At 34.5% G+C, this 26,699-nt stretch overlaps 1 protein-coding gene across 11 annotated transcripts in view; it reads left to right on the forward strand.

The window, feature by feature from the left end:
• Nucleotides 1-26,699, forward strand: part of NRXN1 (neurexin 1) — a 1,139,755-nt gene that overhangs the window by 94,553 nt on the left and 1,018,503 nt on the right. For 6 of the 11 annotated variants that reach the window (XM_035001585.1, XM_035001587.1, XM_035001593.1 and 3 more), the window contains exons 2-4: nucleotides 7,071-7,088; nucleotides 10,351-10,380; nucleotides 11,143-11,154. The exons of 4 other annotated variants lie outside the window; for them this stretch is intronic. In XM_035001585.1, the coding sequence (XP_034857476.1) occupies nucleotides 7,071-7,088; nucleotides 10,351-10,380; nucleotides 11,143-11,154 (60 nt within the window). The remainder of the gene's footprint in view (nucleotides 1-7,070; nucleotides 7,089-10,350; nucleotides 10,381-11,142; nucleotides 11,155-26,699) is intronic. One more of the 11 variants, XM_035001590.1, reaches the window with a different exon arrangement.

Raw genomic sequence — 26,699 nt, forward strand, 5'->3', positions numbered from 1 at the left:
TCTCTTGAACATTTGGAACAAGTTTCTTGAAATCTTCATAATATTTTATGAAATATTTTATAAAAATTTCATTCACTCTGTTTTCTGCTTCCCTTTTTTTTATCATTGCTGTTGATTGATTGAAGTCTAGTTGACACACAATGCTACATTAGTTTCAGGGGTACAACATAGTGATTCAACAACTCTATATGTTATGCTGTGCTTACCCTCGCCAGAAGGGTAACCACCATGGATTGATTCTCAGGAATTCAGTAGTGTTTTGGTTTAACTTGATATTACTACATTATATTTAGGAGGCAGAGAAGACCATCAACTTAGAAATATTAGATTTAACCATATTAAACTATTGCTGTTTGACCAATTTTGATCTGAAAACAGTAATTTCATGTTTCAGCCTTAGGTGCTATTGGACTAAATGATTTCAGGCTTTGGAGAAGCAGAAGAATTCTTTGTAACAGTCATCTTCCTATTGAAATGTGCTGTAGTTGAAAAGATAACTAGGTATTTGGGTCATTATAGTATATTTTAGTCAATCCCAGGAGACTCCTAAGAAAATTTTGCATACTCTCTCATTTATTTAGAAAAACAAACAAAAACAGTCCATTTCCTTTAAAATGATTTTCAGTGACTTTTATTAAACTTTAAAATTAAATTAGTCATGAATTATAAAATATGTAAATGTCTTGGGGTTTTTAAAATTTAAGTATAAGTAATGTACAGTGTCTTAAATACTGAAGAAAATGAAAACTAAAAGCCCTGAAGAACTGATAGTTCTATTCAGTGTATATAAATCTAATTTATTAAACTCTAAATTTAGAACTTTTTTTTTACATTATGGTTGACTTAGTCTTATTTTCATGCAACAGACCCATACTTAAAATATGTTTGCTTTTTCTCAGAGAAATGAAGTAAATTTGTTTTGGACTGGTCTGAGAAACTAAGTATAGATGAGTAAAATAAAAAATATTTGAAACTTTACTTGAAAATTCTCTGCAATAAAATAATTAGTGAAAAAAGTATAAATCTAGCCTGTGTTAGTTCTGTCAAATGAGGGCCATTGGTGGTTTTCAGCAGAAGTTCAGCTACTCTCCATCTTAATTTTGGAGAACCTAGGACACTCTGTGGAGAATTCTCTTCTGGTTCCACACACCTAGAGGATATCTCCCATTCATTTGTTCGTAAGAAAAGTCATATCTGAGTACTGGCACATCCATATAACCATAAGAAGTGGTGGTAAGTTGGGTAGTTAGATAGGATTGTATTTAAATTTATTCTCCCAACTCTAATCCAAGAACTTTCCTGCTCTCTCTAAAATATGATGACTTCAGACTTTTAGGAAGGAAGCACTCCTTACCTTAACCAGCTTTCTTTGAAGTTGTATAGCAATGATTGAGTTTGGGTGGGAAAATACATGCTAACACTCTGCTCAATTTTCTCTTGTCAGTTTCATATTAGGAAATGTTTATTTCTAAGTAAGCAATAAAACAATAAAAACGAGTGACTTGAGCGGAAACACGGTAGACTGTTCTTGTCACCGTTTTTACGGTCACTCATATATAATGTTCCTTCTGTAAGTCCACCTATTGAAATTAACATAACAATGTTAACTCAAAGTTAACATTTGTAGGGAAGAATTGAAGCTATAAAAACAAAACAAAATCTTTGTCATAGTCCCCCATGAAAATAAAATTTGAAATTGTATAGTTTCAAAGATAGATTCAGTATAGTTTGAGCCATTCTGTATATATTTTAATATGTTGACTAATAGATGTTAAATTTCATCAGGTCCATTGAACAGCTTATGTACCAGAAGAATATGCCATACAATTATCTTTCCTCTCTCTCATCCTTTTTCCCTTTCTTCCTGTCCTCCTTTCTTCCTCTGTTAACAAGACGGAGCATTTTGAATGGAATGCCACGAACTTTGTAACAAAATCGGCACCTGTGTGGTGCAGAAACAAAGTCTGCAACTTTGGAAAGTACTGTTTCAAAAGTTCTTGGAATAAATAAGTTGAAACTCATATCACATTTTCCAACAGAAACAACACTGTCAGGCAAGGTAAACTCAGACCACTTCACAAAGGACTCCAATTAATTCCATAATATACTTGAATCATAGTTTGTTTGTTTGTTTTTTACCAAAAGTATAGTTGGGTGTTGCTCAGAATGTTGCTAGGGAAAATGTTTTTATAGTTCCAAGTGTGATGCCAGGCATGTCCTTGCTGCTGCACGTTGGTTTAGAGATACCCCTTCTTTTACTCCTGAACAGTGAAGAGAGGAAGAAAAAGTATTAGCTATTATAGTTGGTTCCCCTCATGCCCTAAGACTGGGATTCCAGCAAGCTGGGTGGGAATGCTATTTAGGTAGATTTAAAACAAGTGGCTGAGGGCACCTGTTAAAAAAAATTTTTTTTTTTTTTTTTTTTTTTTGGAACGAGCCTTCCTGCCCCGGCTGTTTCTTTCCTTCCTTAAGCCTCCATAATGGACCTTTTTGCTTCATTTACTGTTTGAACTTTCTCTTGATTCTGGCCAGCATTTCTCTTCCTCCAGCTGACATGTCGCACAAATCCACAGTTTCAATGCTTTCCTCCATTTCCCAGTTCTTGAAGCATTCCCAGATGATTGAGGCTTTCTAAAGGCTTTCACTGTTAACACCAAAGGAAAAATAAAATAAAGCAAAGCTCCATCTGGTGCCACCATGGGAACCAGACTCTGCTCTACTGGCATTTAATCCTCCAAATGAGGGATAAAGTCTTGAAAATAATGCAAGGGGCTGGAAAGGCGAGGATAGAAGATAGGAAGCTCAATGTATGTAAGAAGGAAATAAAATCTTACTCGGTATTCCTCTTTCTGCTGGCCTGCACCACCACCAGTTTTGTTACTATGTACCCCACTTTGGAATGCATAGATCTGGGTGGGAAGTCACCTGTAGGAGAGGCAGTTTTGATGAAGGAGAGAGGGAGCCAAAGAAAAATAAAGGTTGCTGGTCACAAGCAACTAGCAGAGAAGGAAGGAAGACAAAAGAGAGAAGGAACGGCCAAGTGGTGACAGATTACTTTCACTCAATTTTGAACATAAAATGAAGCACGTAAGTTGCCTCTTGCTTGCAGGTTTAGGTGAAACCTTTAATATTGCTAAACTTAAACGTTGATTATTCAAAAAGGAGTTACCTGTGATATTTTATACAACACTTTAACTTATCCACTGGTCATGATTAAATTCCTGATTTGCTTTATATTGAAGCAAATGCATTTGCTTTCTTACTCATTTTTCTTTTCCTAGAAGTATGTAAATAAAATTATGTGCAAAGAACACTCACGATAAATTAAACTTACTGTCCTTGCATTCTTATAAGCTGGGGGGTCGAAGGAAAATTTTTTGTGGAGATGTTCTTTTGAAGTAATTCAAGAATATACTTCCCTTCATGTCAACAGCACACAAATTATTCATAACATGACTGATGTTCTGGTGCCTATTCTCATTTTTGTGAGGGAAACATGTCTTATTTGAAAGAAAAAGAAAATTTAAGGTATCTTTTTCTTGCTTTCATTCCTTATTTTCACAATGAAAAAAAAAATGAGTGTGATCTTTATAGGCGGCATGGTCATCATAGTAAAGTTGCTTATTAAGACTCACTTCATGTACACAGCAGGATTAGTCAGCAGAATTAAGAAGCCAGGGTTTTCTGCAAACCGAGAGCTTTTCCCTAACTTGACAGTGTCCACAGGTAAGGCTGGATGGACTGCTTTCTACCTTACACTAAAGCAAAATATACTGTTTTACCTTTACACTCTGGCGTACCAAATTTTGCCCCCTCTCTGTTGCTGTTAAAAATCAAAATACTATTTGATTGCAAAAGATCTACAAAGAGAAAGCAAAAGTTGAATTTATGAGGAAAACTGTTCTTTTTAAACTCAATATTCTTTTATTTCAAAAACCAAGTAGAAAGGAAAGAGAAAAGAAAAAAACCCTTGGAGAATGATTGTAAATTATAGCACTACCACCATTTATAATTATGTCCAAATTACAAAATAATGTAGGGATCATCTTTAGGTTAACCAAATTAAAAAAATTGTTTTCAAATTTATTTTTTTTTGGAGAGAGAGAGAGAGCGTGTGAGCGAGCAAGTGAGGGGAGGGTTAGAGGGAGAGGGGGAGAGAGAATCTCCAGCACACTCCCTGCTATTTATAATTATGTGCAAAATATGCAATAATGTAGGGATCATCTTTAGGTTAACCAGATTTTTAAATTTGTTTTCAAATTTATTTTTTTTAGAGAGAGAGCATGCAAGTGAACGAGTGGGGGGAGGGGCAGAGGGAGAGCAATAATCTCCAGAATCTCCTGCAGACTCCCTGCTAAATGCAGCGTGGGGCTTGATCCTAGGACCCTGAGATCATGACCTGAGCCAAAATTGAGTCGGATGCTTAACCGACTGAACCACCCAGATGCCCCTAGGTTAACAGATTTTAAATTAACTAAAGCAAACAAATGGATACCAAAGGGGTAGAATAGAATGATACAAGTAAAGAGAAGGGTTTTTTTTAAATGTAAGATTGAGTCTAAAAATTTATGGAAAGTCAATAAAGTCTGTTCCAAGCCAGTTTCTTCTTTTATTCTATTTTTTTAAAATATAGGAGTTAATATTACCCTTCCTTTTATTCTAGTACTTTATTTAAAAATTTTTTTTAATTTTTAAATTTGTTTAAGTAGGCTCCATGCCCAACATGGGGCTTGAACTCCTCACAAGCCTGAGGTTAAGAGTCTCACACTCTACCGACTGAGCCAGGCAAGTGCTCCTGATTATTTTTTTTAATCTAAGTCTTCTGAGACAGCCCATTTTTCTGAACTTGGTCAAGTCAGGATTTGTTTACACATTGGGCATGACTTGGATTTACATACAGAGGGTCCCATTAGTTAGCCTGTTCTCTCTGAATAAAAACTCAGAAACATGCTGGATGGCAGGGCAAGATCAATGGTGCTGCCTGTGGCCTTGTGTCTTAGTTAACAGAGAAAGAAGAAAACTCTCAGGGGATCAGAGTCAATGACCTTGATTTTATTATAGCACAACTTCCTTTCCTTATCTTATTTAGCACATTTATAAAATTGGTGTCGAGCCTGGGCCTGTTTTACTTTGTTTTTCATTTTTCGTTTACTGTTAGATTTTCATGCAGCACTTTACCAAAAAACGATTTTCCTGAGACTGTGCTACTCACAATCATGTTTGCCAGTCTTTGTTTACAGAAATTAAGTAGAGCCATAATAAATGATAGACTATTTTGACAGTTGTCTCTCCTTTGAACTCCCTGATTTTGTTGTTCTCTCCTATGTATTAAACAATTTTATTTTTTTAAGCAAGTGTCTGAAATGGGGAATAGAATTTCAAAGGGTGGTTAACATAAAATGAAAGTGTGTCTTAAACATTGAAATAATCTGTATCTTTGTGGAATTTCCAGTGTAGTAAAATAAATCTTCAATATTTGTGTCCAGAGTAGCCATTGAAAAGTAGCAAATCCAGTCTTAATTCCTTATTTAGCAGATTAGAAACCAAACCAATCAGGAAATGAATATCACATATCAAATATTTGTCTTTTTTTGTTGTTGTTATATCTTTTAAAATAAACTCTGGCAAACCAAGTATTTTGTCCAGATGCTATTGTCCACATTTATCTACTATTTTCTATTATATGTTAGGACCCCATCAATAAATGTGCCTATGTTGATATTTCAGTTTCCAGCTAATAGATTTTAAACAAAATTGATGATTTCTAATTCATTAGTAACTTTAACAATTAGAAAGAGTTATTTGTTGAACCTTATGACATGGCACATTTATAAGTTATTTTTCTCCAAGTTCCCACGCTTGCTGTTGTTTTGTTCTTTATAAACGCTTTTGATCAAATAACCATTTTTAAAATTACAGCTGATTAAATAAAAGAATGAGACTAGAAATGTCAACATGGCTCTATTTTATTATTGGAAACATTTGATAAGTACTGAAACCTTGCTGTTGTCTAGTCCTGGAAAACAGCTCTCTCTTCCATTTCTTACCTGGATGCTAAGCCCTGTGTATCAATAGTACATGAATTGTCTAGTAGTTACTAAAAATAGTTTAAATCCCATACCCTTGCATTGTTTATGTGTGGGAAACACATGCAAAATCTGCTTGAATTATGTGTGTGTCTTTGTATATATATACGTGTATATGTGCACATATGGAAATACACACAAATATATGAAAATATGTAAATATTATGTAGGTTATATGGACACATAAAGGAAAGTTTACCAAGTATTGTCCTTATATTAACTATATTCATATTCCCACCGTAAACAGAAGTACAAAGTCAATAAATCATGATAAATTTTGTCTAAAGAACAGCTCCCAAATGGACTTCTCTTGCAAGGATTACTTTTTCTAGTTAACAGTTTTAAAAATTAGCCTTTTTCACAAATAACGATAAACTACCATTATTTGCAATGAAATATGAACACGCTATAAATAAGCCATATTATGAATTTCAGTTACGTAGGTTTATGTTGTGTTTAAGGAAAGAAATTGAAGTATTAGAAATATTTAAAGGCCATGATGGTAAATGGATTACATATTCTGTACAAGTGAAGTACCTTTTAAGTGAAATTTCATGGCTCTTGGCAATGGACTTTATTTTATCCAAGTCCAAATCAGTGTTTAGGAATAGAATTTTTTGGAATTGTAAATAGATAATTAAATAAATAAATAAATCAGCCTTTAAAAATAATTGCCTGGGAAAGCCACATCAGCAACATGTAAGAATGTTTATTTTACACAGGACAGTGAAAGACTTTTTACATTTCCTTGCTCAGGACATGGCAGTTATTACCAAAATTTTGTCTCACATTCTTTAAATGCTGCCAGTAGGCGGGAACCTGCTTCCCATGATTTTGTTTTCCCCTTTGAACCGTAGTGATGGAGCACTTGCATGATGTGTTTGGTGCCTTGCATGAGGAAGACATGCAAAGGCAAAGGTCCAGTCTGCATGCTGCTTAATGAATGTTTTTCCTTTTCTCTCCCTCCTTGTCATGTGCTTTCAGAAGACAACAATGTGGAAGGTGGGTGCTTTCAACTTTATTTTCCAACTCTCATTTGCCTTTTATTTCTTAGTATTGATAGAGTACATCTCGAATTTAGACGGTAAGTTGAACTTCTGAGCATTTGTTGATTTCTGGATTGTGTATCACTTTTCATAATAGAACATGCACTCTCAACCCCATTAGCCCCTAAGTACATGAAACTCCTTCAGCCTTAACTCCAATCCTCAATGGCTTCCAGCATCCCATGTAAAACTTAAAATACTTATTGCAGTGTTCTGTATGGAAAAAATGATACAATCCTCTTCTTTTAAATGAGAAAGTGTTTCTTTGCAGTTTCAGAACACAGTGCATGATCTTTTTTCCATTTTTTTTTTCTTGATCAAAATGATTTATTTTCTTTTGGAAATGTTTAGCATCACATCACCTCAAGCTCATTAGTTTAATTTCAAATGATTTGACTTATATAAAGAACACAGAATAAAGCATTGACTATAAGAGGCATAAATTTAGATTAAAAAATAAGCCACTGGCCATTGGAAATGAAAGTGTACAGCACTCCAGCATAATTACTGGTAAGTATATTTGTCATATTCTGTGTCTGTTAAATAAAACTATTAGGCTTATTAAAGTTTTTTTCAAAATTATCTCTGTAAGGCACTTTGAGAAAGTTACACATTTTTCCTATGGAATCCAACAAACTAAAACATATTTCAACATTCTTATCTTTAAAGAACTTAAATGTGTAAGTCAGTGTCCCGCCAAACAAATCTATCTCTAGATAGACCAAAGAACTGTGAGAGGGAAGTTGATGTTCCATCAGCTTATATAATCACAGCATTAACAATTCTTGCATAAACATTTAACGAATGTCTATATTTGAGAAGTGTTTAACATTTTTATTTTAACATATTTTAACATTATCTTAACATATTTTATTTTGCTGCAATATTTTGAGATAGAGCCATTCTGTAAAAATAATGAACATTTCTACAGAATGATATGTGTCTTAGAAAAAGACTTCCCATCTGAGGTTACAGATAGCTATTAAAGTTACTAAGATTTGATGTCCCAAAGAGCAACTCATGGTAATACAAATTTGGGTCAATAGCAGCCTTCAGCATGTTATTTGTGGTACTTTCACAAATAACATGCTGAACATTAGTTGCTTAGTTGCTGAACATTTCTATTCCATTATTTAACTAGAATAGATTAAGATTTCAAAAGTAATCATCAATGACTGTTTTTCCAATGTTGGCTCTGTATATGGCTTCTGTTTTTCTATACTATAATTTTAATAGCATGTGAATATGCACTTGGTAAAGATGATATTACCCTAAGGGTCTGACATCTTTCAAAATCAGTATCATTTATATTATGTATGTAAATTGAATTGAATTTTTTTTAATAAGTACCTTTTCAACTTCTTTTCCATTTCCTTGAGCATTCTGTAAAATGTTCCATGTTTTTGTTCTTTCTCTTTAAATCCAGTTGCATTCCAGGAACTTTAAAATCAGCCTAATAAGCCTGAGTGCCTCTTTCCTCACACATGCATCCCATGAAAAATTTTGACAACATTTTCAGAGTATAGGCCCATAAACTATTGTAATAAAGTTTATTCAATCATAATTGTAACATTCCTATTTATAACTTGACTTTGGCAATATAGTGGAGCTCCCTTAGAGGTAAGAAAGTCTAGCATGAGGAATGTGAATGCTTTTGAGATTTATTAACTTCCATCCTTACTGAGGTGGTATTCAAAACCACTATTTGAAGTGTCTTATGTATTTTCTAAACGTTAGATCTTATGCAGAGATCATGCCTTGATTTAGTCTACAAAAATTATAAACTATTTTTAGGAAATATGTATAGTAGTTTTAAAATGAAATTGGATGAAAAATTATATAACCTACACAGAATAACCAACAGATCATAAACTTTTTTAACTGCCTCTGTGGTTTTTTTTGTTACAATCACTTTGAAAATACAAAAAGCTATATTACAGTAACATTAAACTTCTATATTCAGTAGTTTTCATATTTTGATTATATGTTGATTTGTAATTGTATCTGCCGCACAGGGATGTTTAAATACTCCTAAAATTTTAAGGAAATAATGCAGATTATTTCAATATTGATGTAAGTGGTGCATAATATCATGTAGCTCAATAAAGTCTCAAATATATTTGAAATAACACTAGGAAGTGAAATATAAATTCCACTGAAATTGCTGTATGTATTACTATATCGCTCTAATATTTTCCCATATTCTTGAAATAGACATGGATTGAGGAGTAGCTTTGTTTCCGAATATGGAATAAAGAACTAGGAATTAATGCCTCTCAGTAAAAAGTATCTTCTTGGATAGTGAGTTTTTTAAAAGAACATTAGCAGTATTCTTTAGAAAAGGAGTGATCTTCAAACTGAAGTAAACTGTCAAATAACAGATAATAAATAATTTAAGGAAAGGGAATTCAGTATTATTTTTGAAAACTTCCTTGATGAAATTATGATTTATATAAAAATATAAAACATGATTAAATATATATATTCACATTAACTCATAGTTTAGTATTTAGATAATGTTTAAGTAAAAGACTAAATAGTTTTGTTCTCCATGGAAAATTACTTGAGCTTATTTAAAGCTGATCCATTGTTTCCTAAAAACATCATTCTGTAGTAAATTCCAACTTTACAGCTGCATGTTTAAAAGTCTTTTTTGTATTTGAACAAGCTTAGTCAATTGCTACATGTGTTAGACAAGTAGACATTTCTGCATTATCATTTCAGTGTGACTAAGGGATTTTTTTTTAATTTAATTATAAAACTTCTCATTTTTTGATGAGGGGAAAAAGATCAGACCCAGCCCATGTTCCAGATATTTCTTTGGGTTTTTAAAAATATAATTTCATCACCAAAGAATAAGAAACCTTGTGGTGGCAGTGTTCCAAACAGTCTCATCAAAGGGCACAAAGGGCAGATGCAATATTTAAGGGATTGGTTTGGATTTTAAGTCATGCTTTTATGCTCTTGATCGTTCCAACTGATACATCGAAGAAATACACAGGGCAGCATATGCCAGTGTTTAAATTGCAGTACTGTAGCTCTTTGCCCCAAAGCATTCCAACCAGGGGTTGAAAGAATGCTTTTTGATTTGCCTCTGTGATACAGACACGTCTCATAGGAAACAAGATGTCTGTCACTGAACATTTTTGTCACCGTGACAACCCTACCTTCCCATGCTCCCTTGTTTATTGCTGACTGTGCTCTTGTTTCCCTTCAAGGTCTGGCGCACCTGATGATGGGCGACCAAGGTATGGGCTCTGTTCCTTTTCCACTCTGCTTTCAGTGTTTTCTTGTTCTGTAGCTGCTTTAAACCATCACTGCAAAGGATGGGCAAATGCTTGCAAAGTATCTGGCTGCAAAATAATACATAATTTGGTTCACATTTTTTCATGTTTTTCTCCCCTTTATTTGTTGGTTTGATTTTGGTTTGCTCCTTTGACTTTTCTTTTCCGTCATTCTTTGCACTGTAATATCTGCAGATAAGTGAGACATAAGAATTTGTGATTGAAAGTTTCCATACATTTATAAGCATATGCAGTTAAGGGTAGCTATAGTAAAGAAAAACCGAGAACCATCAGAAGTTAATACCATATTCAGTTTAATCTACTATACCAAAAAGAGTCCATTTTTCACCCATGCATGGCAGTTTGGGAACATGCAGACATCTTTGGCTTCTGGCTTCTCGAATGCTGAGTATAGTGTTTCACAGAATCAATACTTTTTCTACATATAGTACAGTCATTGTGTATCTTCTTTTTTGTGTAATCTTTTAAAGTGAGCATGGGTGTTTCAGTTCTTTTGCATGTTGCCTTAAAAAAGAAGGCAGATTTCTCAACATGTGCTGATTATATCTCCATGTGTTTTCAAACCCTTATTTATACTTTCTTGTCTTGTTTAATTTTCAAAGAGTAGTGCATTTACATATATTCATAATTCTTATTGTTGTTTCTCTTTTTATTCTCTTTGTATGGAAACCCTTTCTTCATGGAACCATTTCATCAAATCCATAGGTAAAAGTAAAGGTATTACATTATTTTATTTCTCCTTAATATCATCTGTATGAATTATAGTGTGTATACATTATGAAAATGTATTTAGACCTTTTTGCATTAGTAATGGGCACTGGGAGGTGGGTATGAGTGTTAATGAATATTTTATTAATTGAAGGTAAGAAAAATCCATCAAAATGTTTCACTCTTTTTTTTTCTTGCTCTTCAGGGTGATTTTTTTCCACATCGGCTGCTTATATAATTAGTATATTTAGAAATTAGCTACAGGTTTCAGGATCATTTTTTTGCAGTACCATTTAATGGTAGTTAAATGATGAGTGCAGTCACCATAAATATGTCATCCTCAAACATTTCGCTCGGGAGCACACCTGCCCCAGCCATTTTGCATTGGGACGTCTAAGCATGTGCAGCATTGAAATGGTACTGTGGTGCGCTCATCACCTTGTTGCCTGATAGATGTCTATATACACATTAATTCCACAATAACTTGAAAAGGCAGTACTGTGAAAGAGACAAAGAAACAAGACAAGCCTGTTCTTTCTTTTGCACATACTAACTTTGTTTTAAGAACGTTATCAACCAGGTATACATTTCTGCATCACTTGGTAAGTCAGGCATGTGTACTCCTTGACAGCATTGATGCTAGATTTAAAAGCATGCTTAATTTGCCATTTAGAGCCAACCACATTGTGTTTAGTGTTTTCATTAACAGGAGGTAGATGATACGTAGCTGTGGTAAATATGTATCATAGCCTTTAAATTAACCATTTTTAACTACGTATTACTGAATGTGCCCTTGGTCTCTAGTTTTTGTTTTTGTTTGTTTTGTTTTTGTTTTTCATGGGTTTTGTTTTTATTTTTAATGCAGGAATGTGTCTTATCCTTAAATTCTCTAAATTTTCTTGTGCTCTGCGTCTAAATCTGAATTGGGACAAAAGCTCACAGTTTTTCACCTTTACGTTTGTGTCATCTAGCAGGGAAACTTTTCTACTTCAAAAAGCACCTGAACATGAGCCAGGCAATAAGTAAGAAATGATATCAGTTTTAAATGTGTAAAATTGAGCTTTAGAAACAAATGTTGCTTGGGTATTTTGAGCCAATAAAAAGAGAACATATGCTATTGCAGTTTGTGTTTTGGTCAACCATTTCCAATATTATAATTTAATATTGTTTTAAGCCTTCCAGCAACTACACAAATGGCAGTATTTATCAATTGTTTTTGAGATTTCATGTACCATTTGGGAGGTTTTCTAAAGTTTTTATGTCGAATTCTCATCTACTTCCCTTTCTTAGTGGGCATTTCCTACCATGTTCCTTCTTAGAGGATTCAGGATGTCATAGAGGGAACTGTATTTATATTTTATTTTACTGGCTGAGTAAACTATATGTGTATGTGTTTGTATATGTATGAATGCATGTATATACACAAACTTTCTAAATATACATACACATATACGTTATGTTGTAAAAAAGTAACTCAAAAATAATCTTTTAATTCTATAACCATTTAACTCTAGATAGAGAATAATTCATGTTTATACTCAGCTGATACTTGTTTTGATGTAATTAATGCTAAGTGTCACTTAACTTCATTCAGTTTTATATGTCAGTCTTAAATGTTTTCTGTTGGCATGTGTGTCAAACATATTTTACTTCACCGCTTTTCATTGAAGTTTATTCCTCAATCAGCACAAAACTACAGAGTGCAGGAATTTGGTTGTTCCTTTACATTTTTCTTCTGTTAATGGAACCAGGATGCTTTTTGTTGTTAAATGGGGAAAAGATTTTAAGATAGATTTGAATATTTTGCAAATCAGAGTGGTAACCTTTACATGTTGGTTAATTAGATGTATAGAATTGAGAAACATGATTTGTAAGTCTTCTTTAATTATAAATCAGTTCAACAAATCTGCATTCTAGAGCAAAAATACAATCTTGACTATGACATGGTATGCACATTCAAAGAGTTTCAGTTTATTAGGGAAATGAAAACGTGGACAAATTAGTATAAATGACAGAATGGAAGTGCTGAAAATGTTAAAAAAAATGTGAATAACATTCAGAAAAGATAAAGATAACATGAATCAGGGGCTTCCCTTAGGTAGCTCTCCTTGTCCTGTGCCACATGTCGAAGGAATCAAAAAATACCTAGAAACTTCCCACTCTAGCTTCAATATCAAGTTAAATCCTAGTTGTGCATAAAATAGGTGTTAAACCTGTCCACTCTGAAATAATTTATTTATTTATTGCTTCCTAAATCTTTCCATCATAGTATAATCCTGGAGCATTTTTCTTGACATATGTGCATTAATGTCTTTCTTTCTTTCTTTCTTTTTTTTTTTTTTTTGAGTCCAGAGGCAAAACTGGATTCAAAAACATTATCATTTTGATTTTTTTCTATATGGATTTTTAAATATTTTCTAAAAGTTAAATGCCCAGTGATAGATGAATGCTATTTCTTAAAAAAACAAAAAAACAAAACAAAAAAACCCAAAAACAAAAGTCATCTAAAGAGAACATTACTCCTGTTAACCTTCTTCATCCTCCTCAGTCTTCTCCCTAGAGGTAAGCACTGATACCACTTTGTGATGTATCCTTACATAGTTGGTGTGGATCCTTTACTCCCTAATTAATTTTTCAGTGTTTGGAAACTGCAGAATCCCTTATGATGTGTACATGACAAGAACAGCTAAGCTATGTTAAGGAGACATGTTAAGGATCATTGCCATGTGATGGCAGAATCATAATGAATGAAATGGAAGCTTTCTCACTCTTCCCATAGGCCATCTTGCCTCATATTTTCAGTTGGTCATTCTACTTCAAACTTTAGAGTTAATTATTTGTATTTGTTTTCGTGTTTTCTGAACAAGGACATGTCACCTTTAACTGGACGCAGTTAGGAATAAACTTGGTTTCAATGAAACATAGCTTTCTTTGGGATAGCTGAAGAGAGGTGTTATCTAGAGCCAACCTTGCTTCTGCTAGTTGTGGCTAGATGGATCCAAATGGGTTTTGTGAAAATTGTGTTTGCTTTCTTTTTTTAAGCTTGAAGTTTGTCATTAGTATTCTTAGGACCACTGACAGTGCTAACTTTATTCTCCATTCTATTTAGAATTTAGGTTTGTTTATTTGACTGGGAATTGAGTTGTTTTTTTGTTTCTGTTTTTGTTTTTTCCATGATTGTTTAACTGGTTGTTTCATTTCAGTAATTATTTACTCATACTTTACTCTAATGGTTGTCTGAGAGAAACGAATGACCATTTCAATTAAAATGCCAAAAAAGTAAGTTACACTGCAAATCCAGCCATCGTGGCTGGTTAATAGCTCAGGAGCTGTTAATAATTAATGTTAATAATGAATGTATGTTGATGCTTTGATTGAAGACTTGTATTTTCCTTTATAGCAATCATTTTAATTGTAATTATATGTTTATATGAGTGATTATATATTTAATGTTAACTTTTCCTAGTAGAATGTAAGCTCCATGGGGGCAAGGAAGCTTGACTTTCTTTTTAAACATTGTATTTCCAGAATATTTTTCATATTGTATCTTGAATTCACCATTTTCATGACTTAAGGATATATGTGTGTGATGTTGGGGGTGCACATTGGAAGAGGTAGATGTAGAGGAAGCCATGGAGGGTTTGGAGTGGACAAAGTAAAGGGTGGAAAAGGAAGAGGAAATTTATGCAAATAACTGAAAAGAATTGTAGCAACAAATTACATGGAATCCTCTCTTCTCTGTCAACTTTCTTTTGTTTCCTATCATCCATATCCTTTTTCCAGAGCTGCAGTATTTCTTTCTTAGTAAGGCCTCGTTCTGAAGATATCACTTTGATATACTTTAGCATATGCACCACAGTGGGTCTGTAAGGAAGTGAAGTCAATGCATCTTTGTATTTAAGGGTTTTCAGGAATTTTAATGTGATTTGTTGTTACAGTGTCAACTGATCAGATTTTATTTTGTAGCTTTCATTGTTCATACAATACAGAAACTTTCCTGAAAGTTAGAACTGATGTTATGCTATCTTATGTGGTTTCCATGAGGTTTTTGATTATTTTTTGCTGTTGTTGTTGTTTTAAATCTCACTGTATCAACTGTAATGTACCAAGAAACCTGTATAGATTGGGTTTCAATTGCAAACTTCCAAAAGAGCCAAAATTTATAAGTCTTATCTTGTGATATGAGCATATTTACTGTTCCTCCATTCAAAAAATCTGCAGCATATTTGCAAAGTAAATGTCCATTTGACCATTTCAAATGAAACAATAAGTGTTTGATTATCCAGGTTTCTCATATTTCTAGAAGGCCAAGGTATTACAAATACAGCTGTCAGGCATAAAATTATTGTAAAAGGGCCTAAACTTTTTTGTATTAGTGAAAATCAAGATCTTAAAATAGAGTAATTTATAAAAAAATAAAATAAATTTTTCTCAAAACTAATTGTATCAATAACTAGATATAATTGATTCTACTACAATTAGCAATATCAAAGATAATGTGTTTTAAAATTTTATCTGTAATGTCACACCACAGCTAACATTTTATTATATTTATTCTTAAAACAGATTTGATGTTATTAATATTTAGGGGAAGAAAAAAGCATTTAGTATTTTTTATACATTTTCCTTTGTTTCTATGACTTTTTTTACCATCTTTCAATTCTTGCATGGCTAATTTGTGTATGAAGTATTCAACTTCAAATCACCATTATGATGCATATTTGTTTTATAACTTTTAAATACATTTACTGTGGTTTCTGATGTGGATCTAATTTGATTTTGAAAATATCCTATTTTCTTCTGTATGGCTTTTTAAATCATATTTCCTTATTTAACTTTATAATATTAAGTATTCTTCATTATTCAGAAGCATTTGTGAATGTTGACAGAATTTTACTGTGTTGAAATGCCTACATTTTGTGCATATGCAAACTAAGCAGTAATTTATTTTGAATTATCTGTTATTGCTTTTACTGTTGCAGTACCAGGGGATGCTCCTCATTCACAGTTATAGAACATGGAAAGACTAGAATTTCACTTTATAAGATCAGGCATTAAATATCTTCATCATCTTTATAAATATATTCATCAATATGACATACATAGATGCTTATGTGACTAGAATTTGGAATTTTTTTAGTTTTTCTTTAGCCTACATGCCTATCACTTCTGGGTGTAATCAAGAAAAATTACTTTTAAAGTAAATATTTATTATCTCTTGCTGTAATTCAATCATTTTTGTCATTATAGTTATTACTAATAAGTCCCAGCTCCATTGAATCTCTACACTCTGAGCTCTGGGATGAGATATTTCACATCTTCATACATTCTATAAACAGTGGTGACATTGAATAACTAATAAACTAAGCAAGGATTTTATTAGACTTGTAGTAGATTAATTTATCCTTGGAGAAGAGCACGGAAAGGACTCTCCACAGTCTAATATTTTTAAGAATGAGGTAGCATAAATATAAATTTAGATGCTTTACTAAAACAGATCAAAAATAGGAAAAATTTTAATTTTGGCATACTAGACTTTAAAAAGGATGATTCCTGTGGTGCCTGGCTGGCTTAGACAGTGGAGCATCTGATTCTTGATCTTAGAGTTGTGAGTTCAAGCCCTACATTGGGCATGGAATCTACTAACTAACTAAATATAAAATAAAAGGATGATTCCTTTTTTCAAAATAATGATTTTTATCTTATCTGTCCATTTTTAAATATTTTTTATTTATCTAGATTTTGTTCAAAAAACAACATCAACACATTTAGGTTGGTAAGAGGGGATATTTTTTTAAATTGTTTTAGCCAGTAGTTTTAAAGAAAATTGTAATTTCCCAGAGTTCTTAGCTCATATACTAAAGGCATCAGGATCTTTAAATAGAATCATAGAATTTTGGGGGCACCTAGCTGGCTTAGTCGGTGGGGTATTGGACTCGATCTCGGGGTTCAAGCCCCACATTAGGTATGGAGATTACTTAAAAATAAAATATTTTATTTTTTAAAGACTTTATTTATTTTGGTGGGGGGAGCGGCAGAGGGAGTGGGAGAGAGAATTGTAAGCAGATTTGACAGGGGGCTGGATCTCATGACCCTGAGATCACAACCTGAACAAAAACCAGGAGTTGGATGCTCAACTGACTGTGCCACCCAGGCGGTCCCCTAAAAAAATCTTGGGGTGCCTGGGTGGCTCAGTCAGTTGAGTGTCTGCCTTAGGCTCAGGTCATGATCTCGGGTCCTGAGATTGAGCCCCGCATTGGGCTCCCTGCTTGTGGGAAGCCTGTTTCTCCCTCTCCTTCCTGCTTGTACACACACACACTCACTCTCTCTTGCAAAAAATAAATAAAATCTTAAAAAATAAAGTAAAAAAAAATAAATAAAATCTTTAAAAAAATGAATCAGGGGTGCCTGGGTGGCTCAGATGGTTAAGCGTCTGCCTTCAGCTCAGGTCATGATATCCAGATCCTGGGATCAAACCCTGCGTAGGGCTCCCTGCTCAGCGGGGAGTCTGCCTCTCCCTCTCCCTCTGCCTCTCCCCCCACTCGTGTTCTCTCTCTCAAATGAATAAATAAAGTCTTTAAAAAAAATAATCATAGAATTTGGAACAGGAAAGAACATTACAGATCATCTAAAAAATGATACTCTTGATTATAAGGCATGATAGGAGATATTGCTTATTATGATAGACAAAACATTGTGGAGACTTTGACCTAAAACAACTGATAGAGAATAACCAAACTTAAGGAAAGTTTAAAGACTTTAGTTACACACTGATAATCATGAAAGTTTCATATTCTTATCCTTACAAAATAAATTTAGAGGTAGTGTGAAGGAAACCAGAGTATTAAAGAGGATGCTATTGATTCTCATTTCAAGGTTTCCTTTTTAGTGGTGTAAAATTTCATTTTATAATAAGAGAGCAGAATAGTGTGATGGGTAGGAGTCCATGAAGTCATGAGACCTGGGTTCAGATCCTTTATTTGTCCTTGGGCAAGTAATATAGCCTTACTCTATATAAATCTTATGATCTGTGATATGGGCTAATAAAAATACTCCACTCTCAAGGATATGTTACATGACAAATTGCATAAGTAGTTAGAAGATGGTTTTTATTGATTGTAGCAATGAAATAAAAGAAGATACTTGTTTAGAGTATTTAGATTAAATGAATTTCAAAACTAATGATCTGTAATCTGCCAAAGGTTTAAAAAACAACGTCATTTCTTAATATCTTCTGTCCATCATAAATACCTATAATTTATGATTCTTTGATTGTTTTAAGTTATAACTAATTGGACCTCATTGGCCTGATGGCCCATACTACAAAGAGTATTGGTACAATAAAGCATTAAAGGTTGGTTGTACTTAATCAAAATTATTTAGGTATTTCTATAACTCTTTACATTTTCATTTTTTTTCTTTCATACAATGATGAACTTGAAATGGACTTGTCTCCCCTTTGAAAAAACCTAGGAGTTCACTGGCCAAGTGCTGCTTTTTAGGCACACATTTGCAGGCTGAAGGGAGCAGGGAGGTAAATATTTTCTCAGGGACTGAAAGTAACCATCCTGAGAAAACTTTTTTTGTGAATTAATGATTTGCCTCAGTAAGACTCCATAGAGTGATATATGAGTTGGGTTTATAGGAAACCACTTAGTCACCTGAAGACCAGATTTTCAAGGAAAAGCTAATTAGGGACTTCTCTTCCTACATAGTATCTTTGCTAGAAAATAATATATAATTACCTTGAAATATTTACATAATCGGGTAGCACCCTCACATCCTTCAAGATTTTGTTCAAATGGCACTTTCTCAAGAGACTTACTTTGATTATCCTATTCAATACTACAATTTGCCCTTCTCCCCAACTATCATACTCCAGTCTAGTTTTTCTCCCACAATGATTATTATCTTCTAACCTACTTTAATTTTTTTTCATTTACTTTGTTCACTGTTTATTGTCTGTCTTTCTCCCTCCAGAATACAAGAGGGCAGAGATTTCCGCCCTGTCCTGATGTATCTCAAGAGCCCCTAGAACAGTGGCTATCATAAATAGGTACTCAATAACGCTTGATTAAAGACAGAACTAATTGGCTAAACAAGTGTGTAAAAATTTCCCTTTAGATTTTACTACAGATATTATTTTTTATTTCTTATAATACGCGAACTTTAACAGTTCTTTTTCCTTTTTGCTTTGAGGTAGATCTTCCCATGAAGGACAAACTAAATCAATAAAAACAGATTTTTTTCTCCTTGAATTGGGAGTGTGGACTCAGCTTGACCCTTTTGATCTTCCTTGTTTCCTGCCCAATTTCGGTGATCTCAGAGAATTTGGAAAGGATTTGAAAACCACCCCAACGACCACTGATGATCAGGCTCTTCCTTTCAAATTTCTCTAACAACCAGTCTTAAAGTAATGATTCTTTAAGAAAGGGAAAGTAATTCATCTTTGTGTGTACGTAGGTAACAGGAAGAAGCTCCTGCACATTTGACTTCTAAACATTATTCATTGTGACCGTCAGGAAGTGCTTTTTGGCTATTTGTGAGAGGGAAAGTTTCAAAGAATGAACTGGATCTGCTGTACTTCATCTTCGTGTAGCTTAACTTGTGCTTCTAACATTAAAAGAAATATATTCATTCTTCTCAGGTCCTCAAATAGCTATATATACCTTAAGGGTCTTTGACTTTTACCCAGCCCAGGGATAAATGATCATATTTTCAAGTAGATGCATTTATCAAGTAGTCCAGGTCCACAGCCAGCTGTCCTAACCTATGGAACTTGCACTGAAGAACTACAGTGATTGGAAATCGCCAAATCAAAAAGCAACAACAAAACTACAGTGCCTAAGGTCATGGTTCCCTTAAAATTAGTATCTTATTGCTTGTCCTTTTGGTAGAGAGAGAGAGAGAGGGACAGAGAGGGAGAGAGAATGGTTTCAGTTTCAGTCATGTATTACTAAAAGCACCAATGAGGTCTTTCTTTATGTGGGGCTCTTAGACATGGTATAAAGCCATAGCTTTTCAGAGTGGATGTTTTCAAGGTCTTTCACATTAAGAAATACAAGCACGGTGATAATAGTTACCATTTTTCAGGACATGTCTTTACACGTTCGAATTATATCTACTTATACAGAATGTGTATTCTACTAAATGCAGTTTTCCCCTTTCTGCTTGGCTTGTTTGCCTATGAATTGCTGTGTACCTAGGACCACATGATAGCTCGTTCAGAAAAGCAGCAGCTGAAGTAATCTTCAGTGATCATTAGTATTTACTTTCACCAAGTAGCGTGCAGGGATGCTACCACAGTTGTGATCTGAGAACAGTGTTTTCTTTCACCTTAGATAATTTTTTTAATACATCGCACAGATAGCGAGCAGTTTGACGACTCAGACAAATGATAATTCAGGAAATTAAAACAACTCGTGTTATATGAAGTTTCTAAGCAGGCTTTTATTTTTTGGCCTGAATTACCTGGTCAGCTGACCCAGTTCTCCATTTCATTTTCTAAACTTGGCATTATAAAGTCAGGAGACATTTGGAGAAAATTAAATTACTCCATTCAAGGGAACAATCACATTTAGAGTGGACTAAAGCACTGCCAGAGGGATGGAAATCCCTAGATTGGTCAGTTGTGATTTCAGTTCACAGGGAAATCCTCATTCACAAGCTAACCATAGATTTTTTGTAGAGAGCTAGTGGCAAAATATGCCAGGAATCTTCCGTTCAACCTAGGGAACAGCTATTTTTGACACTATTCCGACCTAAAAGAATTATGTGATGGCTTGTTATGACTGTCTTTCTAGTGATTATTTGTTTAGATGAAAGAATGCAGTATCTGACGGACAGCAGGGCATGCATTTTGAATTGCTTCCCTGGCAGAGCCCTTAGGTTTGCACTGACCCGTCTGTATTTCCTGTGACCAGTGGTATTCTTTGTGAGAAGACTGAGTGAAATTAGGAGCCGTTCATTGTGATGGAAAGGGAGAAAAGCTGATTGCTCCAAAAGAAGGCCAGAATTTGAACTGATGCATGTGAGGCCAATTTGGTTTTGGACTTGCTCTCTCATTGTTTATAAAGAGTGATGTCATGACCTCTTAGGGTTAAGACGCTGTTGCTTTTTTCTTGAACATCTTCAAGTATGTCTTCTCTAATTTAAAAAAAAATGTTCTGAGGGTGCCTGGGTGGCTCAGTTGGTTAAGCGTCTGACTCTTGATTTTGGCTCAGGTCATGGTCTTAGGATTGTGAGACTGAGCCCTGCACTGGATCTGCGCTGGGTATGGAGCCTGCTTAAGATTCTCTCTCTCCCTCTCCCTCTGTCCCTCCCCTGCTCTCTCTCTCAAAAATAAAAAATAAAAAATGTCTGATTTAAAGGAGGACTGCTGTTTTTAAGAGGGGCTGGCCAAGTAACTTACCTCCTTCTTAAAACTTCTGAACAATTTCTCAAACACCACTGCAAACTTTGACTTCATTATCATTGTTCTGACCCCACAGTTCTCAAGTTGGCTGCCCTGCCCACCCCCACCCACCAATCACCAGGGGCACATTTTAAAAATACTGATTTTAAAGGAACTTGCCTGATCATTGTACTTAGTAGACCTAGGATGGGTTGGAATCCTATACCTTGAAAAGCCCCCTCAACTCCCCCAGAAGCTTCTAAAGCACAGCTATTTTTTGAAGTGTTACTGACTCAGTTAATTGGCTTTTGGTCTCTTAAGAGTTAAAATTTGTACTTCATGGTGATGAAGGTCATTTATTTCTTCTTGCAAGGGGCATATTCAAGTTTTGAATTAAGTCCATATTCCTTCTGCATTGAGAGACTTTTCTTGCTAATAAAAAAAAAAAGTTGCCGTGCTTTAAGAGGAGTTGGTCCATTATGAAAGTATAGGGAAATAAGAGATGGTTTTTGAGTTAGGCCTTCCCTTTATCCTTGAAATGAAACAGTTGGTATTCAGACTAGTGAAGATGTCACCGGGCTCTCTCAAATCTTGTGCTAAAGCTCATTAAAATTTTCATTGTGTAGAGTTCAGATAGGTGCTTAAAAAAATCAAATTTGGCTATGTGGCAACATTTAAACTTTTTATGTGATGTCCACCCATGGATAATTTGTAATATATTCTAGGATCATTGCCATGGTAAAGAGATCCAGAGAAGGAGAAAACCAAACAGTAAATGCTGAGCTCACATAAGAAATATGCCACATATATATCTCTATACAATGAAAAAGTTGATTATGATACTTTTTTTTACACTGGAGGCTAAGGTGAAGGAGGCATTAAATAAAATAAGAATATGCCATTTCTACAAAGGCCAAGCTTTAAGGGTGGAAATTTGGTCCCTGGAGTCTATTAAGAAATAAATAATGTTCTTATGAGACATTTTAGAATTGACTGACACAGGTATAAGACTTATATGGAGATATATTATCAGATTTTAAAAACCTACAAAAGGAAGGGATAAAAAAAAAAGTGAGTAGAAAGAAGAGCAGGAAGAGGAGTGCTGAAGGGGAGAAGCTCCCAGGGTGGGGGAGTGGGAGTTATCATGTAGCTGCAGTGACAACACAACATTATTTCCCCAGGGAGCAAAGATGTGGAAGAGCAATGGCTGCAGCTTGAGAGGGCAACCTCAGGGACTAGAAAGCTCTAGAAATAAATGGGTACATGTTTCATGTGAAAATAACCCATATCGCCAAAGATATCTTGCCAAAGATGAATCTCTCAGTATCCCTACCCTGTTACTCACTAACTAACTAAATTACTGACTAACATACAGTGTTTGAAAGTACCATATAATTTCTTCTTTTTAAAGATGTTATTTATTGGGGCACCTGGGTGGCTCCATCGGTCAAGCATCTGCCTTCGGCTCAGGTCATGATCTCAGGGTCCTGGGATCAAGCCCCACATCTATCTCCCTGCTCAGCAGGGAGCGGGCTTCTCTCCCTCTCCCTCTGCCCCTCTTCCCTGCTTGTGCTCTCTCTCTTAAATGAATAAATAAAATCTTAAAAAAAATCTTAAAGATGTATTTTATGTTAGTCATAATCATACATGTAATCCTCAAACAAAAAGAGGTAGATTTTATTAGTCTCATTTTACAGATGAGAAAAATGAGTTTAAGAATGGTCAAATATTACATCAAAAACTAATGATGTAATGTATGGTGATTAACATAACATAATAAAAAAAAAATAGAAAAAAAAAAAAAGAATGGTCAAATAACTTTTAACTTTTAAATATATTTCCCTGCCCTAAAACATAACCTCTCTTAGGCTCTGCTGAGACCTTAGGACGTATCTTGCTAATGGATGCACACAATAAATTGAGATAAAGTACAGATGCTCACAGATGAAGTTCAAAGGTATGGCTGCTTCGTGTTGGGATACTGAGTGTAGTTCCAGAGCAAGGAGCTTGGAGGGGCCACTTTTGCTCCTCCTGGTGCATATTGCCTCTGTTAACAGCCCACTGCAACACAAATGCTGGAAGCTATTTTTGCTTTTCAGCTTTTTTGTAAAAACAAAAAATTCTGTGAATTTCTTTTGGCTAGCCAAAACAGGTACTAGTGTAGATCTCCCATGAACGTGAAGTGGTGTAATGTGAACTTTCAAAAACTGGGATGTACGTGTAATTGCTTTAGCAAGGAAAAGGACTTAATTAGAATCCTAAATTTGACTAAAACTTTACAAGTATTGTAGTCCAAATGCCTACACAACAAACTCTTCTGCCGGTTCTGGGATGGTGATGATCCAAACTGTGTTTCCATGTCCAGAAGGAGAGTGTACTTGTAGCAGTCTTTTAAAGGAGAGTTTTAATTATTAAAGAGTTTCTCTTCTTAATTTGAATCAAAATATGCCTGCTGAAACTATCGCCAATTAGCCATCTGCATGTCGTTATTGTTACTAAGATAGTTACTGAGTTTCTCCAGTGTGGTGTGCTCTCTGTGTTTTCAAATTATCTGGAGTTAAACACAGTCTGTCTAATTTCTCATGCACATTTAAAAAAATAATTTCTATAAATACATCCCCCACTCTCATACCCAGACCCTAATTTTTCTTTTCCAAATTTTATAACTTCTGTTTCTAAAACCATTCTTCACAGTCTTTAAATCCTTTTCATGTTCTTCCTGGCCATCTCCTCCTGTTCTGGACATATTTTAGTTGTCAAAATATCTCTTAAAGTCAATTTCAGAATTAATCACAGGACCCCTGATGTCTGAGCAGGGAGAGCACAGTAAGGTGTAAGAATTCTCTGGTTCTGGAAATAATGACACCTATACTCAGAGGTGTGTGTGTGTGTGTGTGTGTATTTTGTTGCTATTTTTCTTTGTTTTGTTTTTGTTTTGATCAATGTTACTGTTTTGTTGACTCATACTAAACTTTTAGTTGAAACCTGTAAGTTTTTCCACCTGAACTGCTAGTAATTCAGCCTTATTCTCTACTCACCAATTAATTTTGTGAGCCTATTTCAAGGCATGAAACATATTTCTATTCAATTTCACCTTCAAACATTAAAAAAGAATTTAAATATCTACCCAGTCTCCTATGCAAGATGCTGGGAATACAAAAGTAAATAAGCCATAGCATATGGGAAGGTATCTGTCCTAGAGAGATTTATAGCTCAGTAGTAGGTAAAGACATGAAACAGGTAAGTCACATCGACAGTTAAAAGGCCTGTAATGGGGGGCACCTGGGTGGCTCAGTCAGTTGGGTGACTGCCTTTGGCTTGGGTCATGATCAGAGTCCTGGGATCGAGCCCGGCATTTGGCTCCCTGCTCAGCGGGAGCCTTGCTTGTGTTCCCACTCCCCCTGCTTGTGTTCCCTCTCTCACTGTCGAATAAATAAAGTCTTTAAAATAAATAAATAAATAAAAAGCCCTGTGATAGAAGTCACTTACAAGAATCAACATTCCTCATTAACTGAGTCTCATAGAATTATTGGATGTTCACTAGATTAACATGGTTGAGTAGTGTATTTGTTTTCTGTTGATGCCATAATAAGTTCCATAAATATAACATCTTAACATGAATTTGTTATCTTACAGTTCTACAGGTCATGAGTCCAACATGGGTCTCAGTAGGCTGAACTCTGTATGTCAGCTGGGCTATGTTCCTTTTTGGAGGGTCTAGGAGAGACTTGGCTTGTTTCCTTTTCCAGTTGTTTGAGGCTAGAAATAAGCTACAGTCATGACTCCTTTCCTCCATCTTCAAAATCAGTAATCTTTCATATCTCTACTATTCTTCCCTAGTTACATTTCCCTTAGACGGTCTTCTGATTCTTTCTTCTGCTTATAAGGAGTTTGTTGATTATACTGGCCCCATCTGGATAATCCTGGAAACTCTTACTATCTTAAGCTGATTAACAAACTTAATTATATCTGCAACCTTACTTGCCTTTGCAAAGTAACCTAGATTCTGGGGATTAGGATGTGGTCATCTTAAGATGCCATTATTTCTTTGTACCACAGGTGGAAATATTAAATCAAAGGAAAAATATAAGAAAAGTCATGAAGTTATGGTAGAGAAGTGCTGATTTTAAGAATTGGAGATAGAGCATGAATGCAACAAGGAAGCCTAAGATAACTGGAGAAACAGATAAGGGTCAAGATGATGAAAAGCCTTAAGGAACAAGATAAAATTTGCTTTTTAGAAAGATCACTCTGACAAGAGAACAGATTTGAGGAGTGCAAACTAAAGATAAGAAAATAGCAAAGCAATTATGATTTAGTCAAGAAGCATCAAGGGCTTATACTTTTGTCTTAGCATGAGAGATGGAGAAGAGTGAATAGATGTGCTATATCCTAAGTCGTTGGCTTCAACAGGACTTGCTGACTGATTCTATGCAGGAGTGACGGCAAAAGCAGAGTCATGACCGACTCAAAGATTTTCATCTTAAATTTCTAGGTGGATGATGGTGTCATTTACCAAGACCGTGTGGATTAATGAAGAGAAAATGAGGGTGAGGAGGAAATGGAAGCAAGCATACTCTGATTACTGTTTTAGTTCAGGTCATACAACCAGTCAACTATTTTGAATCTTAACCTGTAATTCCATGCTTGTACCATCTACAAACATGATTTACATCTACTCCATGTTTTCTTAAAAATGGACAAAAATATGTTAGAGAATAGAGTTGTCAGAATGCTCCTGGGGACCAACTTCAATAGCCTTTGTTACATCAGTCTGAATTCATTGTATATTACCATCCAACCCCAGCTTTGACTCTGTACTGTTAACTAGATCATATTTCTTCATGTATTTCAAAATATGCCTTAAAAGTTCAGTCAAATTCTTTGCTGAAACATTTAATATACTCTGTCTAAATCATAAAACGTTATTGGGTAAGTTATTTGTATTCAGTAGTGATAAATATTTAATTATTTCACTTGATCTTCCACTTCAACGTATATGCTTATTCAGTACACTCAGGTAAGGTTCTTTGTGAAGATCTTTGTGAAGCATAAATACATATGTCAGGTTTATAACTATGTAAAAAACAAAAAAAATAGTGACAACAAAGGAGAATAAGAGGTTAATTCTTACTAGAAGAACAAACAAAAGTTCCTGGAG

The sequence above is a fragment of the Mirounga leonina genome, unplaced genomic scaffold (assembly GCF_011800145.1).
Source record: "Mirounga leonina isolate KUSES-001 unplaced genomic scaffold, KU_Mleo_1.0 Mir_125, whole genome shotgun sequence".
Classification (NCBI taxonomy): domain Eukaryota; kingdom Metazoa; phylum Chordata; class Mammalia; order Carnivora; family Phocidae; genus Mirounga; species Mirounga leonina.